The 21,641-nt window shown below is 38.1% G+C and overlaps 2 protein-coding genes across 2 annotated transcripts; one reads left to right on the plus strand and one right to left on the minus strand.

Annotated features, from left to right (window-relative positions):
* Positions 1 to 15,647: 15,647 nt before the first annotated feature.
* Positions 15,648 to 16,015, minus strand: LOC118828633 (40S ribosomal protein S29-like). The gene has a single exon (XM_036735436.1). It carries the CDS (start codon positions 15,989 to 15,991, stop codon positions 15,821 to 15,823), a length of 171 nt encoding a protein of 56 aa, XP_036591331.1. The 5' UTR covers positions 15,992 to 16,015; the 3' UTR covers positions 15,648 to 15,820.
* Positions 16,016 to 18,197: 2,182 nt separating this feature from the next.
* On the plus strand, positions 18,198 to 18,545 carry LOC118828639 (40S ribosomal protein S26-like). The gene has a single exon (XM_036735449.1). It carries the CDS (start codon positions 18,198 to 18,200, stop codon positions 18,543 to 18,545), a length of 348 nt encoding a protein of 115 aa, XP_036591344.1.
* The last annotated feature ends 3,096 nt before the right edge of the window (positions 18,546 to 21,641 follow it).

Consider the following 21,641-nt stretch of genomic DNA (forward strand, 5'->3'; position numbering starts at 1 on the left):
TGAGTGAAGAGAAGGGTATGCGAGGAGCGATGTTGTGAAAACTGACTTGTCAAAAGATTGGATATGCAGCATGAATGAATGTGAAGGGTTCTTGTTGGCCAGAAAACTGGTGGAACTAGGGAGGCGGAAGTTAACCCTCCCACTTTCTACCACCAGGCACTGTTCTGAGCAAAGAAGTTAGGGTGCCAACCTGGGGCAGTTTTGGTTGATTGTACCCTGGGTAGGTTAATTTGGGACCCAGTTCTGACTCTTTTGAGCAAAATCAAAGGAGCGCATAAAAGCAGTTTTGAAGATTTTCACAAGGAGTTCCTGAGACCCCAGGGAACTTCCTTGTTGACTGTTTTTATCTTTCTTGCCAACATCTTTTAGTTGCCTTGGGAACTGTTTGAGGGTTAGTAGCATTGGAATTTTTTTTTTAAATAAAAGGTTTGTTTGAGCCCTTTCTTCAGGCTCTGAGTGATCCATTGTGCCAGAAGTGGAACCAAAACAGGGACAAGAGTTAAAGACGATTCTGAGGTTGAGAGCTTGGGTGACTGGAAAGATGGTGATACCCTCAACAATAACAGGGAAGCTCAGAAAAAGTTAGAGTTTGGGAGGAAAGATAATGAATTCTGTTTTGCACACAATGAGTCGGAGACACCTACAGGATGTTCAGTTTGACACATCCAAATGTGAACTATGTGGGTCTATGTAGCTCAGAAGAGAGACTAGGACTCAATATACAGGCATACTCATTTTATTGTACTGTGCTTTATTGCGCTTTGCAGATATTTGCATTTTTTACAAATTGAATGTTTGTGGCAATCCTGCATTGAGCAAGTCTATTAGTGCCATTTTTCCAACAGCACATGCTCACATACATCTATATGTCAGACTTTGGTAGTTCTCACAATATTTCAAACATTTTCATGACTATTATTTCTGTTATGGTGACCTGTGATCCGTGATCTTTGATGTTATTATTATAATTGATTTGGGGTGCCACAAACAGTACCCATGTAAGACAATGAACTTAATTGATAAATGATGTTCTGACTGCTCCACCTGTCACAGTCCCTGTCTCTCTCCTCAGGCCTCCCTATTCCCTGAGACACAGCAATATTGAAATTAGGCCAATTAAAAACCCTGTGATGGCCTCTAAATGTTCAAGTGAAAGGAATAGTCAATTGATGAAGCAAGCTTCAATGTCGTCTAATTTTAAGAAATTGCTACAGCCACCCCAACTTCCAGCAACCGCCACCCTAATCAGTCAGCAGCCATCAACATCAAGGCAAGACCCGCCATCAGCAAAAAGATTATGACTTGCTGAAGGCTCAGATGATGGTTAATGTTTTTTAGCAACAAAGTGTTTTTAAAATTAAGGTATGTACATTTTTAAAGACATAATACTATTGCACACTCAGTAGACTATAGTATAGTGTAAATAGAACTTTTATATACACTGGGAAACCAAAAAATTCATGTGACTTGCTTTATTGATACGCGCTTTATTATGATGGTCTGGAACCAAACCCACAACATCTACAAGGTATGCCCATATAGATTTGGCAATCAGCTGCATAGAGATAATTGAATCTTTGGGAAAAGATGAGATCACCAAATAAGATAGCATGAGATAAAAAGAGAAGGGGACCCAGGACAGAGGTACTGTGGGACACCCCCAGTTAGTAGGATGATGGATGAAGAGCTAACAAAGGAGACTAAGAAGTGGTCAGACAAGTAGGGGTCTCCTCTCTCTTTCTAGTACCCTGCTTAAAGCTTCCTACTTCTCATGTGTCTTGAGAATTCATAGCCATTCTCCTACCAGGCAGACATTCTGGAAACACTCCCGTGTGTGCAGAGGCCATACCTGGTAAACATCATACCCTACTTTGCTCTACACAGTCTTGTGGTAGGTACTGTTTCCTTTAAGAACATGAGACCTCTACATAAGCCAAAAAAAAGCAACAGCTAGAATTACCCGAATGTGAAACAGGCTGCCTAGGGAGTTTGTGGGTTTTGATTGGCTAGAAGTCTTCATATGAAGGCTATATATATGATGTCTTATTGAGTATGATGTAGAGGAAATTCTTGTACAGGTATGGAGAGGAAAGATCAGATGACCTCTCAGGTTATTTCCATCTCAGGTGTAGTAATTAATTTTTTATAATCTAACAGAAAAGAACATTTGTTTTGTTTGTCATTTGTCTACATAAACAATTTATACTTGCTCTACACAAAGAGAAATATCTTGTGTTAAAAATTTTTATTTTTGCCACCTAATTATTATTCCTAAGGATAAAGTATGTTGATGGATTATTTTGGTTAGAAAAACAATGATAGCTGTTTAAACACTGACCAGATGGTACTTAGGACTGTAATTCCATGATTTGCTTTTATCTTTTTTTTCCCCTAATGATGTGTGTGTGTGTGTGTGTGTGTGTGTGTGTGTGTGTGTGTGTGCCTGTCTGTCTGTCTGTCTCTGTCAACTGTCCACACAGAATTTCCTAATACCAATGAACTCACAGTTCTAAGAGATACACATACATATACATACATACATGTATATTTGGAGAAAGAGAGGCAGAGGTGGGAGAGAGCAGGGTGGGAGACAGAGACAGACAGACAGACAGACAGACAGAGACAGAGACAGAGATAAACAGAAATAAAGACAGATACAGAAAGACAGAGACAGAAAAATGGAGAGACAGTGTGAGAGAGAGAGAGAGAGAGAGAGTAAAGAGAACTTACTTTTAAGCTGTCTTTGATGCATGCTGGCTGTGTGATCCTGGGCAAGTCACTTAACTTCTCAATGCAGCTCTCTAAAATTATAAGTTTTATGAAAAGTGTCACCCTGCCATTGGTAGAGAGAGTTTTCTCACTTGGAAATTCCTTATACCAACAAATCACTGATCCAATCCTTATCCTTATGTGTATATGTGTGTGTGTGTGTATAGGTGTGTGTGCATACTCTTACATATCTAATATACAAGCATGTATATTAACGTATATATACCTACTTATATGTCTGTAGCTAAACGTGCATGTGTCCCCATCCTTTAAGTACAGAAATACTGTCGCATATCAAGAGTCAATGAGTGTGTATATGCACAACTATTTTTTTCATATCAATTATATGCAGCTATTCGTAATACCTGGAAGAACAAAGATGAGAGATATTTCTTGTTGATCAGTTAAAATACCTGGGAAGATCATATGATTTTTTAATACTTTCCTGGGATCATTAACTAATAAGAAACCAACAGATGGCAGCTCGGGCCCTTTACCAGTGGTATCAAGGGATTTCCAAAGTGCCTACCAAGAAAAGTGCTTATAATTTTGCCTCCGACAAACTTAGGTTTTACTCAGTTAAGTTATTATGTTTTGTGGGTTTTAGGCTATATTTATGCAATGTAGTTAATTTATGTGTCCTCTTCTGGCACTAAAATATTAATTAATGCCATTAAAAAATATTCCACTTAGTATCATAACTTCAAAGAGTAACGGCTAGGTCTATTTAGGGCTCTTTCCACAAGTGCAAACCAGTACGCATTTACCAATAAATTATATACTTAGGTGGAACCCAAGGGAAAATCGTAAGATACGACAGTACTTATCCTTTATGTTTTATGCTGTGGACATTTTAGAGAAATTAAAATGCATATATTAATTTTATATAAATCTACATGAATTACATAGCTATATAATTAGCACCCAGAGATTCTTTGACGAATTTCCTCCCCCTGCTTCAGCTCCAGAGTCAATTCTACAGCAGTCTTTGGGAGGAGAAAGCTTTCTAATTAGGTACTCTTTCTTAACTAAATAATTGAGCAAATCAGTTGATTGTAACAGCCTCTGGGAGAGAAAAGGGAAAAATGGTAATGTCTTCATTTGGGGAATAATATGCTCATGGTGGAAAAAAAAAACTTGAGATGGGAACTGGTACAAAGTTGAGAGAGAGAATTGAAAAAGACACCTTCAGTTTGATATCCTTTTGGGGGAATTCTGTAATGAGCTCTCATTGGAACCTAGGCAGGGATTTTGGTGTCTGTGTTTACTTAATGGTAATCTCAAAGGGTTCATTCTAGTTCACATGCCCTGCTTCATTTAGACCTCTGGGGAGCCATGAAAGAAAAATAGACCAGGCTGGAATTTTACTCCAAAATAATAAATCTCTGCCCTTATGTGTCCATAGAGCCTATTCACTCGACATTGCCATCAGGACTGAAGAAATGCTCCAAGATAGGCCAAGCTACCATCTGAAAGGATCTTTTCAGCAGTTTCCAGCTTCCCCTATGGATCATATTTAGATTCTACATCTGACCCAGCCCCACATGGGAATTTCAAGGGCTTGTGTGGTCAGCTACAGGTTCAATTATTCCCACATGCTATTTATCATTTAAATATTTTAGAACTAAAATTCAGGATGTTGAAAGCTCTCTGGGTTTTCCAAAAGAATTTCTTGGATGATTTAATCAATCATAATGTTCTGCCTTCTATATTTGTGGACTAATTGAGTAGTTTAGTGGAGAGAAACAACCAAGTTCAGAGGATATGGCTAATCCAGTCTTCAAAGAAAGAAAAAGAAGAATAACACATGGAATTAGGAGATAAATGAATAGTGAATGAAGCCAGCCATTCTTCCCATAAACTGGGTCATGGCTCTTCTTTCCTCCTTGTGTGTTGCTTGGCTTTCTTCATATTTGGTATGAGGAGACAAACCAGAAGAAGAAAATGAGCCAAAAGAATGAAAATAGATTTTAAAAGCCATGGTGGTATTTGAAAGAGGAGCACTATGGAAAGTAGGCATGGTAGGCTGATGTGGCAGAGCTTACAAATACTGTATGTGTCTCAAGGCAGATGCTCCATTAACAAATGTTTTTACTTCTCTGCTAACTCAGAAAAGGAGTCAAAGCTGCTTCTAAAGGGAAAGGAATTCTTCTTTCCCACTCATAATCCTTGCATCCCAGCTATTATGTACATCAGCAAAACATCCTCTCTAAGAAGCCAACTATGCAGGTCTGTGTTCCATGATCAGTATAATCAAAAGGAGATGAAGCATCCAGTGGGAATATTGAGAATTTTCTACTCTGATCCATTGAAAAAGATGCCTCCATCTTTGATGCCTCTCCATCTTTGTGAATTCTTGAGATCAGGTTTGATCAGTCAGCTTTATTTAGTTATATTTCTAAAATATATAGTACAGAAACAATTCTAATAATAGCTAGCACTGAACTCAAATTTTTAAAAAATGCATGTTATAAATTGTCTTTACATATAGTTGGAAAAATAAAATAATATTAAAAATAATGGCTAGTATATATGTGTATATATACATACATATGTGTGTATGTATATGTGTATAGATGTAGATATAGATATGGATATAGATATAGATTGATATAGGTATAGGTATAGATATAGACACAGACATAGACACAGACACAGACATAGACATAGACATAGACATAGACATAGACATAGACATAGACATAGACATAGATATAGATATAGTACTGTAAGGTTTGCAAAACACTTTACACACATTGCCATTATAGTCTCACACCAACCCTGTGAGATAGGTGCTATTATATCCCCATGTTACTAATGAACCCAAGGGTTGGAAGGGGTTAAGTGACTTGTTCAGGGGTCACATACTTAATAAAAGCCAGATTCAGAATTTGAATTGAGTTCTTTTTGATTCCAAGTTCAATTTCTATCCACTGAACCAACAACAAGAGTAAAATAAATGAAAATAATAATAGCTAACATTTATATAACATCTACTATATTCCAGGCATTGTGCTAAGTACTTTATAATTATTGTATCATTTGATTCTCAGAACAACCCTGGGAGGTAAATACTATTATTATCCCTATTTTACAGATGAGAAAACTGATACAAATAGAGGTTAAATGACTTGCCCATGATCACACAGCTAGTAAGTGTGTGAGACCAGATTTGAACTCAGGCCTTTGTGATTCCAAGCCAAGAGCTCTAGCCACTGCATCACCTTGCTGGCAGAAAAGCCCTTTCTCTGTCTATAAGGTCAATGGGGAATAAGATCTTCCCCACCCATCAACAGGTCTCATGTGGAGCCCATTAAGGGAAGCTTGCTTGCTTGTAGGAAGACTTACATACCTTTTGTTAATTTCTAATTAGGCACTGAGCATAAAGAGTATATATTATGAGAGAGGAGCTTTTGCTTTGGAGGCTTGCTTATGTAATTCCCTGGTTGAGACTCTGGGTGGCCATATGTTCAGAGCTCCCCAACTCCTCAGAGGTAAAGTCTCTCTCAATCCAGTGGTGGATGTAAAGCTTTGATTCAGGCAATAGAGCCCTGTCTGTTGGTCTTTATTTCTCTTTGTATTTTTTCTATGTAATTAAAGAAGATCATTAACCCCTTTTAAATTGCTTAAAGCAGATCTAAGAATTTGCACTAGCAGCCATCCTGGGTATGCCAGTGTGGTTGCCATTATACTGCCTATAAAAGAAGTCTATGTTTCCCCCATCCTCAGAAAACCATCATTTGATCCATCCATCTCTGGTAGCTTTCATCCCACATCTATTCTCCCTTTTCTGGCTGAACTTTTTGAGGACGTCATTGACTATTTCCTCTATTTCCTTTCCTTTTAGCCCTTTCTTCATTCCACAGGCTGGTTTCTGCCCTTATCCTTCAACTGAAACTGTTCTCTCAATGATGTCTTAATTGCAAAATCTTTCTTGTTCTCTCTGTAGACTTTGACATTGTCAATCATCCTAGTCTCCTTGATATTTTTTTCCTTCTAGGTTTTTGAGAGTGTCCTAGCAGTGTGTTGGTTAATGATTTGAAAACTGTCTCCCTGAAAAATATGTATAACATACTTTTCAGTTTAATTTGTATTATTAACATTTTATCCATCATTTTCTTATATTTAGACAATCCACAAAATGGTCAATTAAGCACCCTCTTTTGTAGTATTTGCTCATTTCTGAGGTATAAATGCTTATCATGAAAATGTAATGATTGGCTCCCTCAAGCTGATAGATGACTCCAGTACATCCGTGAGCTGCTCTCTCCTGGTTCTCTTCCTATGTGTCTGACCACTCCTTCTTAGTCTCCTGTGCTAGATCTTTATCTAGATCTTGTGCATTAATTTGTATACTCCAAAGCTTTCTCCTGGGCCCTCTTCTCTTCTCCTTCTATAATATTTCACTTGAAGATCTCATCCACTCCCATGGATTAAACTATCATTTCCATGCAGATGATTGATTCTCAGATTTATTTGTCCAGCCCTAGCCTTTCTTTTAACCTCTAATCTCACGTCTCCAACTGCTGATTAGATATCTTGAGCCAGATATCTAGTAGATATCTTAAATTCAATATATCCAAAATTGAACTCATTACCTTTCCTCCCAAACAATCCCCTCTTCCTAAATTCTCTATTACTGTGGAGGGCACTATCATCCTCCCACTCCCCTAGGTTCAACCCATGTGTCATCCCCAACTCTTCTCTCTTTCTCACCTCCCATATACAATTAGTGGCCAAGTCCCGGCAAATTTATCTTCCTAACATCATTCAAATATATTCCATCTCCTTTGACACTGCCATTACCTGTACAAGATCTCATTACCTCACACCTGGACAATTGTTATAGTCCCCAAATGGCTGATTTCCTAACCTCAAGTCTCTCCCCATTCCACTCCATTTTCGACTCATCAATCCAATGACACCAGCTTCCTTGCTTGTTTCTTGCATTCCATTTCCCCACTCTGGCCATTTTCATTAGCTGTGCTGCACATCTGGAACTTTTTCCTGCCTTATCTTCACTTTTTTTGTCTTCCTTTAATTCTCAGCTAAAGTACCACCTTCTGTTAGGAGTCTTTCCCAATCTCCTCTTATGCTAGTGCCTTCTCTCTTTTGATTATCTCCAATTTAATTTGTATCTATCTTGTTTTCCTGTTGTCTCTCACTTTAGCAAGAGTTCTCTGCTCCTTGAGAGTGGGGACTGTCTTTTGCTTAGCACAGCGTCTGGCACATAATTGTTGTCCTTTGTTCTCAAAGATGACCAAAATGACATCACTATGCTAGAGTCAAGTTACAGGGTATCTAACTGTGGCTGATCAGACCAATATGAGCTTGGAATGCTCTAAGACAGGTCAGGCACAAATGCTCCATGTGAACACTTGAGGTGGATTCTCTAAATTTGCACATCTCATGTTTTTTTTGAGCTACTTCAATTCTGCTTTGCTCATAGAGCACAGCATCTTCTCTTCTATGTGCTGGCACATAGTAGGTGCTGAAGAGATACTCTTTGATTGGATGACATACTTTGAATTTTGAATTTAGGTTCAGATGAGGAATGAATATCTTCCACTGAGCTTTGAAACCCTTGAAGAATCTAGGAAACCTATCCTGGAGCAGAAGGGGTTTAGACCACATTGTTGCCATATTTGTTTATAGCTTTACATCATGGCAAGGTCAACTATGGTCTCAAAAGATGCTTAAGATTTTTCCAAATGGAAATAAAAGGTTCATCAAGTGCTGGTAACTTTGAAAGCTTTTCTTTTTCAGTGAATATTATGTCAATGGTCTGCTTCATCAATGATGCCATCATCTTTTGGTGACTGTTTGCTCCTCTAACCCCTAGCTGATTCCATCATGCTAACTGTTCACCCAAGGAAAGTCATAACAATCCTCACTCTCCTCCACTCATAATCTTGGGTGATGGAATGCAGTCAGATGCTTTAAGGGAAACCATCCAGACTCTTAACATTGAAAATTTAGGCTGAAGTTGACTGTTTTGTGACTGCTTCATGACAATCTGTACTTTTGTCACCTTGCCTCAAAAAGTCCTACTACAATGACTCATTGCCATGTGAGCTTAGGTAACCCTAGCTGGACTAAAGAATAACACAATTTTTAGACCCCATTGACAAATATCAACCTATGTTAACAACAGCCCCACACTGGCCCAAAGGTCTAGGGATGCCCTCTCCCATTGAGGGGCCTCTACTCTGGGGTCACATGCATGGACCTAGGTTCAGCCCTGGAGACTGAGCTATGAAGAGAGCATCAAATTATTTTTCTTATTATCTTGAGGTTTTTGCACTGACCTCTGCTCCAAGGGTTTGGTTTTCCTAGATCTTTGAGGTTCATAGTACTAACTCTTCAGGACCCTCTTTTGCATCCAGTGAAAGTGTTGGTTAACTCAGGGCATATAGTCCTGGATGATCATGTTTGATCCAGCTCTGCCAAACTGCATTGGAGAGTGTCATGGTCCATACTGCACTGGTCAGCACCATGGTTTGCACTGGGCTGATTATCTGGCCTGCTACCAGTCCCTTGGGCTTTCAATGGATTTTGGTGACACAGTCGACTGAGCACTGGGCCTGCAGTTGGAAAGGCTTGAATTTAAATCCAGCCTAAGACATTTATTAGCTGTGTGACCCTGGGAAAACCCATTTAGCTTCTATTTGAACTTTTCTCAACCTTAAAATGGGTATAAAATAATTTACTTCACAAGATTGTGACATGATATTTGCAAAAAGAAAAACAAGAGAAAAGAGAAACTTGGCACAGTCCTGACACATTGTAGGCACTATATAGCTAAATCTATATCTATATCTATCATAGATATAGATATAAATATAGATATAGATATCCATACTTATTCCTCCCTTTTTCTTAGTCCTTATTTTTAGCACAGTGCCTGGTACATAGTAGGAACTTAATAAATACTTGTTCTCCCCTGCCTCCTCAATCTACCTCCAAATACCCTACCCTGGAGATTTCTCCACTCTAAGTCTTTCTCTTTCCACTTTATAAGTCTTTCTCAGGAGAGCACTTGTCTCTTGCTGCCTCTGACCACAGAGGCTTGCCTACTATATGTGTCCTATCTCTGGTCATGTTGGGAAGCATTGGAGCTGGTTTTGTTGGGATAAGAAAGGCTTTACCTATTGCTCCTGGGGATCGGACTGACTTTTTGGTAGAAGGCATCACTCTATGTTCTATGGTGGAAGATATCACTCACTGTAGCGTCTCAGTGGATTTCATGATCATCACTCAGTCTGGTGTGAATTTCAGGGTTTTGCTGGAGCTGTTATGGGTGGTCTGGATGACCTATCTCCCATTCAGGGGGACATCTTGTCAGGAAGCTGCTGCCTCTAGCTTTTAAAGGATAAAATGATAATTTCTTTAAAAACAGTGTTTGCTCCCTAATTTGTTTCTTTCTAAGCCTGGATTTTCTTGCATTGGATTGGTTTAAATTGATGATCTTGTACTAAATTTAGTAATATCACATTTATATAGCACTATTTATGGTTCACAAACTAAAGACCTCATTAACCAGTTGAGTTGGTACAGTGAATAACGTGCTGGATCTAGAATCAGGATGATCTGAGCTCAAATCTATCCTCAGACACTTACTAGCTGTATGACACTAGGCAAGTCATTTAACTGCCATTTGCCTCTTTACCTATAAATAGAGATAATGTAGCACCCACTTGCCCTTCAAGATCCAACTCAAATTTCACCTCTCTCAAGACATTTTCCATTTGGAAACAATCATTTCTTTCTCATACCTCAAAGAACACTTTAAGCCTCCTATTCATTTACCTTATCCTATCTGATATTATAAGAATTTGCCCATGTGTCTTATCTTCTCTGTGAAACTGTAAACTACATGAGAATGGGGACCATGTCTTACTGTTTTTATATCTCTACTGAAACATAACATAGTGCAGTTTACATAGTAATTAATTTTAAAATAATTTAAAATATTTTATTTTCGCCATTTATAAGTAAAAACAACCTTTAACATTTGTTTTTTAAAATTTTGAGTTTGAAATGCTCTGTCTCCCTTCCTCACTTCCCACCTAATTTAAAAGGCAAGCGATTTGAAATAAGATATACATATGCACTCATGCAAAACACATTTCCATATTAGTCATGTTGTAAAAGAAAACACCCCCCGCTCCGAAAAAAAAACAACCAAGAAAAATAAAGTAAAAAATATGCTTCAATATGCATTCAGACTCCATCAGTTCTTTCTGGAGGTAGATAGCACTGTTCATCATAAGTCCTTCAGAATTATCTCAGCTCATTGTATTGCTGAGAATAGCTAAATCATTCACAGTTGATCATCATACAATATTTCTGTTACTGCGTACAATGTTGTCCTGGTTCTGCTTACTTCACTTTGCATCAGCACCCATGCAAGTCTTTCAAGGTGTTCCTGAGAGGATACTGTTCATCTTTTCTTATGGCACAAAAATATTCCATCACAATCATATATCACAACTTATTCAGCCGTTCTCCAATTGATGGACATCCTCTCAAATCTTTGCTACCACGAAAAGAGTTGCAACAAATATTTCTGCACTTATAGATTCTTTTCACTTTTTAAAAATTTCTTTGGGATATATACCTTGTAGTGGTATTGTTGAGTCAAAGGGTATCCACAGTTTTATAACACTTTAGTTATAGTTCCAACTTGCTCTCCAGAAAGGTAGGATCAGTTCACAACACCAACAGTGCATTAGTGTCCCAGTTTTCCCATATCTTCTCCAACATTTGTCATTTTCCTTTTCTGTTATATTAAAGAATCTGATAGGAGTGAGGTGGCACCTCAGAGTAGTTTTCATTAGTATTCCCTAATCAATAGTAGTTTAGAGCATTTTTTTCATATAGATAGCTATGATTTCTTTGTGTGAAAATTGCCAGTTCATATCTTTTGACCATTTATCAATTGAAGAATAACTTGTATTCTTATAAATTTGAATTTATATTCTTTAATTATATTCTTAAATTCTACAAATTTGAATTTGTATTCTTATATATTTGAAAAATGAAACCTTTATCAGAGAGATTTGCTGTAAAATTTCCTGCCTCTTCCCCCCCAAGTTTTCTGCTTTCCTGATAATCTTGGCTGCATTGGCTTTGTTTCTGCAAGCCTTTACCTGGTCATAGTATATGATCCTTGTGATATACTGGTGTAAAAATCCTTGCTAGTATTTTATTTAAAATAGTATTTTATTTAAGTATTTAATAATTTTTTTAGTATTTTATTTAAAAATTTTGCCTCAATATTCATTAGGGAAATTGGTCTATAGTTTTCTTTCTCTGTTTTTGATCTTCCTGGTTTGGGTATCAGCATCATATTTGTTTCATAAAAGAAACTTGGAAGGACTCCTTCTTTGCCAATTTTTCCAAATAGTTCATATAGTATTAGAACTAATTGTTCTTTAAATGTTTGGTAGAATTCACTTGTGAATCCATCTGGTTCTGGGGATATTTTTTCTTAGGGAATTCATTGATGGCTTATTCAATTTCTTTTTCTAAGACAGGGTTATTTGAGTATTCTATTTCCTCTTTTGTTAATCTGGGAAATTTATATTTTTTGTAATCATTCATCCATTTCACTTGGATTGTTAGATTTATTGGCATGTTATTGGGCAAACCAGCTCCTTATAACTTAATTTCATTTTAATTGGTGGTGAATTCACCCTTTTCATTTTTGATACTGGTAATTTCACTTTCTTTTTTTTTAAATCAAACTAACCAGTGGTTTATCTATTTTATTGTTTCTTTTTCCCCATAAAACCAGCTCCTAGTTTTATTTGTTAGTTTAATGGTTTTCTTACTTTCAATTTTATTAATCTCTCCTTTGATTTTCAGGATTTCCAATTTGGTATTTAATTGGGGATTGACAATTTGTTCTTTTTCTCATTTTTTAAGTTGCATGCCCAATTCATTGATCTGTTCTACCTCTATTTGACTGATATTAGCATTTAGAGACATAAATTTTCCCCTAAGTACTGCTCTGGCTGCAATGCATAAATTTTGGTGCGTTGTCTCATTGTCATTTTCTTTTATGAAATTATTGATTTTTTCTATGATTTATTCTTCGATCCACTCATTCTTTAAGATTACATTATTTAGTTACAATTGGCTTTTAATCTAAGTTTCCATAAAATATAACTTTTTGCATTATGATCTGAAAGGACACATTTAATGTTTCTGGTTTTCTGCATTTGGTTATGAGGTTTTAATATATGGTCAGTTTTTGTGTAAGTGCCTTGCACTACTGAGAAAGGGTATATTCCTTTCTATTCCCATTCAGTATTCTCCTGAGGTCTATCATATTTACTTTTTAAAAATTGTATTCATCTCCTTATTTGTTTCTTATTTAATTGGTTTAAGCATATTAAATGAATTCATTTGAACTGTGACCACTCGTGAACATATGGTGAAATAGCAAAATGAAAGATCCTCTCTCTACAGATTTCTGGTGATAAATCTTATATTCAAACTGTCTTATGAGAATTTTTCAACATCAAATTGAGTTTTTCTATAGAGAGAAAAAAGACTTTTAAAATATGCTTTTGTATCTCACCCTAAGACTCCCTTTGTTAAGTACATTTAATTCATTATTATTGGTATGGCAAGACAGCTAGGTGGCACAATGGATAAAGTGGGGGGCCTGGAGTCAAAAAGACTTATCTTCCTGAGTTCAAATCTGGCCTCAGATACTTACTAGCTGTTTGACCCTGGGCAAATCACTGAATCCTATTTGCCTCAGTTTTCTCATCTGTAAAATGAGCTGGAGAAGGAAATAGCAAACCACTCCAGCAGCTCTGCCTAGGAAACCCCAGCTGGGGCCACAAAGAGTCAAACACGCCTGAAAAATGACTGAACGACAACATTGTCATAACAATGGTATCTAAGCTCGTTTCCCCTATAACATTGCATATATGTGTAATTGGTGGTGTTTGCATGTAATCTCCTCAGCACTGCCTTTCTGAATTCCCTAAAAATCTGCTTAGGACTTAAGTTAAACATACCCTTGTCTCAGACCCACCACTTAGTGTGTTCTCTTATTTAGAAACAGTCATTAAAAATCACCTAAACTTCAGATTATGGTCAACACAAAAACAAATCATTTAAAATAGCAAACCTTCTGATATAAAGAAAATGCATCAATGCAAAGCACTTCAAATAAACCACCTCATCTCCTCCCAACTGCCAACAGGTAGGAAGTTAAATGTCTAGGAATGTTCCTGTCAGGAAAGTAAAAAATGTTGGGACAACTTGCCCATTGTCTCAGGAACATTTATCCTTGGGATCTAGAAGCCATTGCTGGCTCGACAAAAGTACTTGACTTTTCTGGACTTAAAGCCTTGCCCAAAGTCTGTAAGGGAGAAGACAGCATGGAGTATCCAAGCCAGGCATCAAAAGGAGCAATGAAATGACTTGGTGCTACATTAGTATCACTCCACCAGTATCCAGTATCTAACCTTAGCTGGAGAGGAGGAGGAAGTCCCCAAAGCCTTCAGCAGGAACTGTCATGCTTCACTATTTTTCTTCCCTGTTTCCTCCTTCTCTGTCTTTCTCCCAGAAGGCTTTTCAAAACCTTGGATAAAGCTATCTCAAAACCTGTGCTTATCCAGCTAGAATCTATAGGGGGCTATTTCATCAACTGTCATTAGACTGATATTGTCAAGGAGAAATAGAGAGATTAACAATTACCAAGTATTTGATCACTGTAACAGATAATTTGGAAAATTTGAGCCTCATCTTTTTTTTTTTCATTTCATTTCAGTTGTTCAATTGACTTTGCCTATGGAGACATAGGTTGTGTTGTCTACACACTGAAACCTCTAATCTATTCACTTCTAGACAAAGAATCATTCAATTCATTGGAGGAATAAATAGTCAAACAAGGTTTGGTTTGGTTTTTTTTTTCACATGACATAGACAAAACAAATAATTCCTCAGTTGACTTCCCCACTCCCTTTTCATCTGGTTGTTTTCTTGTCATATAGACATTCCTAAAGGCTCAGTTTTCTAGCATGGTGAATTCCATCACTTTGGAAAGTGGTAATTTGATTCTTTTAACTGGCTGATTAAATTAAAAAGAGAACCAGGGAAAATAAATTTAGGAGTGCTTTTTCCACAGTCTAAACTTTAGAAATAGGAGGATAACCTCAAGGTTTAGTTGACATAGCTCTTGTAAGGAGGTCTTTGACAACTGTCTGTAATTAGCTTTTGTTGAATTAGCAGAACTAGATCCCAGGCTTCCATTATAGGTCTTAGAGCCAGTGCTACCTCTCACCGGCATCCCCAGAGCTTTCTTCATATTTCTTTCCACCCTCTCTGGCCCAGAAGTTCACAGGCTCTTCCCATCTCCCTTTTATCCAAATTTGTTCTTAGGAAAGTTTGTGCTACACTCATTCATGCCAAGGTGTCCCCTTTCCATGTCTTGTTTCTTTGCTTGATTTTTTTTTTTGCATTAAAAAGAGACTTAAACACAAGGATTGATTTAGATAAGAGAAAATTAAGAGAAGGGAATGTCAACAGCCTCCTTCCTCTCCCCACTTTCCCTCCTCCAGGCCAAAAAATAGCACCCATTGCACCTACTCTAAAGTTAAGCCTTGTTAGGATCATAGATCTTTTAAGATGTCTTTGCTATTTCAATAGAATCAGGCTGATTTAGTAGAAAGACCTCTGGACTAAGACAGGCAAGGCCTGGGGTCAAGTTGCGGTTTCCTGATTCTTCCACGAACTTTGTGACCTTTGGCAAGTCTCTTGATGTCATCCTTGTACAATGAATTGATGAACTAGATCAGAAATTCTTAACTTTTCCTGTATCATAGACATCCCCTTCCCCTCCCCAGAATAACATCTTTTTTTTTTTTTAATAACTGAGGATGACCTTTTTAATCATATATGCAAATGGTAGCATAGAATGTACAACAGAATCAGATCTTTAGGAGGGTAGATCAAATAGTCGTCCAGAATCCAGTAAAATGGTATATAGTCACTGATGGTCAGTGTAAGCAAGATCCGTTAATATAACTTAGTCCAACTTGATGAAGCCGATGTCTTTTGCGTACTGCCGGAAGCACTGGCGGCACATGTTCAGGCCATACTTGCGGATCAGGCCATGCCAGTTCGAACAGACGCGGCACGACCGAGACTCCTGGCCGAATTTGCGAGGGTGACTCCAGTAGAGCTGCTGGTGACCCATGGCGCCACTAACAAGGACCGGAGACAAAAGCAGAATAACATCTTTAATGCATAAAATAAAATATATGATTGCAAAGGAAGCCATTGATACTGAATTACAGTTATGGCAATATTTTTTTTAAAGTTCCCTACCACAGGTTATTAGGCTATTAGGATATTTCTTTCAGCTCCAACAACCTAAGGATGAAGTTTAGAGCTGAAATGGGCATTACATCTAAATAGAGAGGAGAAAGTCCCAGCACAGGGCACTCATTGTCTTTCCTTAAAGAGACTAAGATGTCATTAGTACTGCCCTTCTGGCACTGTCGATTTCCCACAGTTATCCCTTCTAGAATTAAGAGAATATGAGATTGTCCCACTGTGGCCACAGTGACCCTTCTCTTCCTCCAAGTTCCCACCCCTTGAAAAGCCTTGGGCTACTGCCCACCAACACTGTATTTATGTACAACAATGCCTTGCAAAGGGTCTCTGCCAAGGAATGTTTAAGTGGATGAAGCACATTTTCTAAATGGGAATTAACTGCTAAAAATGCTCATTGCTAGCCTCTTAACACGACATCTGTAATTTCCCAACCCAAAACTTGTGATCCTATCATAATAGGATTTTACTCCAATGTGTTAACATATGGATGGTCTTGGTTTTTCTGTGTGGATTCAAGTAAACATTATTATATTAACTGCTGATTCTACAAAATAGGGCCTTTTATACCACTTTACTTCAACTTGAGACCAAGAAAAAAAGAGGAAGACTCCAGTGAGACTATCTCTGCCAAATTTACAGACATCTTTTAAAATTAGAAGTAACTCATAGCAGAACACAGCATGATTTGAAATATTTTTGTAGCAAGAAACAAAAGAATTTAAAACACATTTCTTGTTTTAAGAAAACCTATCCCTGGAGTATTGGTAACTCACATGTGTGAATAGGAAGCAAAACAATATGTAAGCCAAGAATGGACTTCTCATTTCCAAAGGCAAATGATTTACAGAAAACAAATGCAGTGATTTAACAGTGAAAAGTAAACCTTATTTTAATAAATACATTTCATTTTCATGGTCCCTGAGGTGCTTGTTTCTGAGCGTGTGGTATTTGCCTCAGCTGCTTTCCTTCAACTGCAGTAACATAGCCTAAGCTCCCTGCCATAAGGACCTCTTGACATATCTGATAAACATCAACCTTTCTTTCTTGTTTTTGGTGAATTGAATTCTTGGCTCAGGAGTGAGTTGGAGAAGGAGGAAGAAAACCCATTTAAAAGTTCAAGACTAAAATTTTTGTTCTTAGTTTTAAATGATAAGGAATGCCAGCCAATTGCCCAGATTATGACATGCAGTTAGTTGGTCAACCCAGTAACCAAATGAATCAGAACATGTATCTTGGACAGTCATTGTCTACAGAAAATGAGGTAAGCCCAGGAGAGGGTAAACTGCATTGCATCTGAGAAATTGTGCAACATTTTCAAGCCTCCCAAGCTGCTCCCAGAAACAAAATCCTCTCTGAAAAATCATTTGTATCCACCCAGAGGTGCTTTATGGCAGAGAGTCATTGAACAGTACAATCTTCAAAGAATCAAAACTGTGGATGACTGCCAGGGCAGTGGAAAGATGCATGAGAGGTATAAGTAGGCTGCAGTGCATGCAATAAACCCTCGTGTGCAAAAAGTAGCATAAGGGATTGACGTCCAAGAAATCTGTTATTAGAAAAGGAAGTGGACTGATCATGGGGGATAACAAATGGATTGGCCTGGCATGGCACTGATAGTAATAAAATGTTGAAAGAAATAGAGGAAGACCTCCATAGATCATCTACACAGTATTTAAGAAAAGTCATGAATTGAACATAGATGATGAGAAGGCATGTATAGGCTGTAGTCTATGCCAATGAAGGCAATCTCATATCCATGAAATTCATGGGTCCACTGACACACTAAATTTTAGTTTCTGAAAGAGAGTAGAAGCAAGCAAAAGTATGGAACTAACCATGACCAAATCTTAAAGACCATATCCTATAGAAAAAGAATTTTTTAGTGGACAGGATAATGAAAACCGACAATGATGACAAGGTTGAAATATTCAACTTTTATTTTGCTTCTATTTTCTCTTTCATGAACTATGGTCTTTGGAGTGAAAAGGATAAAATAAGAATTTTAACAGAGAATTTAAGTTGAATATAAGTTAGGAAATAGCCTTTTTCGGTTCCTGGCTTCCCAGATGACCAAGAAGAGGAGGAACAACGGGCGCGCCAAGAAGGGCTGCGGCCACGTGCAGCCCAGCCATTGCACCAACTGCGCCCGCTGCGTGCCGAAGGACAAGGCCATCAAGAAGTTTGTAATCCGCAGCATCGTGGAAGCTGCGGCCGTCAGGGACATCTCCGAGGCCAGCGTCTTCGACTCCTATGTGCTGCCCGGACTCTATGTGAAACTACATGACCGTGTGAGCTGCATGATCCACAGCAAGGTACTGAGGAATCGCTCCCGTGAGCCTCGGAAGGATTGGACGCCCCCGCCCCGATTCAGACCTGCAGGTGCTGCCCCCAGACTCCCTCCAAAGCCCATGTAAAGAGCTGTCCATCAACATTCCTGAACCGATCAGAGGAAAATAAAATGGTTGGTCTATCTCAAAAAAATAAAATAAAATAAAATAAATTAAAAAAAAAATAAGTTAGGAAATAGAGATCACTCGACTGCTGTTAATGAGCTCAGGTTGCCAGGTAAACCCAAATGGATTCCAAAATAGGGTAATAAAGGAACTAGCAGCTATGAGAGCTAAACGGCTCTCAACAATCTCTGAAAAGGTCTTAGAGGGTGGGCAAGGTGCCGTCGGGAAAGGAGCACATGTTTTCATTTTATAGAAAGAGAAGAGAATGGACACTGCAAACTATAGGCCAGTAAACCCAAATTTCTGGCAAGATTCTAGAGTAGTCACCAATAACTTGATGTTAGCTTCAAGGTAGGTCTCTAGTACAGTGCTTCAAGGATCTATTCTTGGCTTATTATTTAATGATGATTTGGATGAGGCAATAGAAGGCATGTTTCTTAGACTTGCTGATAACAGAAAGCTATAACACAATAGCTAATATGTTAGATGACACAGTGGGGAACAAAAAAAAATCTCAAGAGGTGAAAATAATGGCCCAAATTTGATAAGGTGAAATTAAATATGTAAAAATGTGAAGTCCTAGACCTAAGTTCAAACAATCAACTTCTTAATCACAAGATGGGGAAGGTGTGGCTAGTTCCTGTGAAAAAGACTCTACTACAGACCCAATCTGAATCAATAGTGTAGTAGGCTATGGTTGGGTGCATTGAAATGAATCATGTCCTGAATATATATATATATATATAGCGTGTGTGTATATGTGTATGTATATGTATGTGTTTATATGTATGTATAATATATATGCACATATACATACATATGTATTATTTGGCACATATACATAGTGCTTATTAGCTATGTATAATATATTGCTATATAATATATTAGCAATATATTAATTATATAGCTGAATTACATGTGTGATACAAATAATATATGTATACATGTAATATGTATTGTTTGTATATGTACGTACATACATTGACACATACATATACATGCATATATATGTCTTCTTTAAATTAAAAAAAGTACCTATGCCTACAAACTAAAGAGGGCAGTGAATTATAAGGGGATACAGACAGGAAGTATAGGCTACACATTCTACTGGATTCTGTCCAATCTTCATGGGAGGGAAAGATTAAATTGAGTGACAATTCATTGGCCACCATGTCATGAGTATTTTTGGCCACAGAGTAAAATATCTATTAAGGCATAGAATAATTATTAACTACATCACGAGAGCTACATCAATGAAATCAAAGGTCTTTTTAAGGTTATTGGTTATTTTAAATAATGATAGCCAACATTTCTATAGCCTTTACAATGTGCCAGGCACTATGCTGAGCATTCTACAATTGTCATCTCATGTGATCCTCAAAACAACCTTGGGAGGTAGGTGCTATTACTATGTCATTTTACAGATGAGGAAATGGAGGCAGACAAAGCTAAGTGACTTGCCCAGGGTTACACAGCTGATAATTGTCTGAGACAGGATTTGAACTCAGGTCTTCCTGACTCTAGCTTTCAGGGCAGCGAGGTGGTACAGTAGATAAAAACAGAGTCTGGAGTCAGAAAAACTCATCTTCATGGGTTCAAATCTGGCCTCAGATACCTATCAGCTATGTGACCCTGGGCAAGTCACTTAACCCTGTTTGCCTCAGTTTCTTCATCTGTAAAATGAGCTGGAGAAGGAAATGGCAAACCACTCCAGTGTCTTTGTCAAGAAAGCCCCAAATGGGGTCAGGGAGAGTTGGACGTGACTAATAAATGACTGAACAACTTCCTGACTCTAAGTCTAACCCTTTATCCACCAGGCTGCCTAGCTGCCAAAACTGAGAGCCATCACAAAGGAGAAATCCACCAGAGATTTGGGGTTAATTGGCATTGCAGCCCACCAGGATTGTTCTCTGGGATACCTAAAGTTTTTGGATTTCCCTGTTTTCCCCCTAGCTATTGAAATAGGGGCAAAAAGCCACGTGCATTATCTATTCATTCAACCAAGCATTTCTTGAGGGCCTTCCTGAGTCCAACCCAGTGCCCTCAAGAAATGCTTTGGGGAGTGAATTGTGAGGATATAGAGGTGAAAGTATAGGCTTCTCGTTCTGAGTTGGATTCAGTCTGATCTTGGTGGGAGGGAAAGATTATTTCACCTGCAATCAATTCGTCAGAGAAACTGGATGGACTTCCAGCCATTAACACAGCTCAATAGAAACTGCTCAGACTGAAAATATTTCAGGTTTATTACTTGGTGCTGCAAATGGAAGTCAGACCAGTTGTAGAGAAAAAAATAGAAGAAACCAAGGTGTCAGATCTGAAGGAGGCAAGCATAACCAGATATCAGAGTCTAAGCCCCACTAGCCTCCATGTGATGCTGAGAGGAAATGGTGAAATGGAGTGGGAAAAGATGAAAGGGAAAGCCAGAACCCAAAGGCAGGCTGGATTCACATCAAAGGAAAATCAGAGATCTGCCCCTGCAGATATGAGTCACCTGGTAACAAGGTGGAATGATTCCTGGGCTCCTTTTGATGGGGAAGGTTGGCCACACCCATCTCAACACCATACTCATCTGAACAGCTGGAAGAACCAGTGGCTCTTCCAGGCAGATCGTCAGCGGGTTCGGAAAGGAAAAAAAGAAATCAGATGAAAGTTGGGTGTTGAATCAAGGGATAGTCTTCTCCACAGATTGGAAACTTATACATGTTCAGATGCAGATAGAAGAAAAGCCAGTGGAAAAAGAGGTTCAGGCTATGAGGAAGGGCAACACATGTGAGAGGAAGATCTATGAGATGGTGAGAAAGGATGGGGTCCAAAGCACCAGTGAAGAGGTTAGATTTTAAAAGGGGGATCTGTCTATCTATCTATCTATCTATCTATCTATCTCATGATTTGAGACTCTAGAATATACAGGAAGTAGAGATAAGGATATGATAAGGTGAATGAGAATGTTCTTGTTTGAGTCAGTAAGGGTCACTAACTCACATAAAGTCATTTGTTATAAACAAAGGGATGAAGGGAAGGCTTGGAGGATCTGAAGAAAAAATAAGTTTGGAATAG

Source organism: Trichosurus vulpecula, chromosome 1 (genome assembly GCF_011100635.1).
Source record: "Trichosurus vulpecula isolate mTriVul1 chromosome 1, mTriVul1.pri, whole genome shotgun sequence".
NCBI classification, from domain to species: Eukaryota; Metazoa; Chordata; class Mammalia; order Diprotodontia; family Phalangeridae; genus Trichosurus; species Trichosurus vulpecula.

Excerpts from the sequence above, each read along its gene's own strand:
- LOC118828633 (XM_036735436.1), bottom strand. The coding sequence starts at position 15,991 with ATGGGTCACCAGCAGCTCTACTGGAGTCACCCTCGCAAATTCGGCCAG.
- LOC118828639 (XM_036735449.1), top strand. The coding sequence starts at position 18,198 with ATGACCAAGAAGAGGAGGAACAACGGGCGCGCCAAGAAGGGCTGCGGC.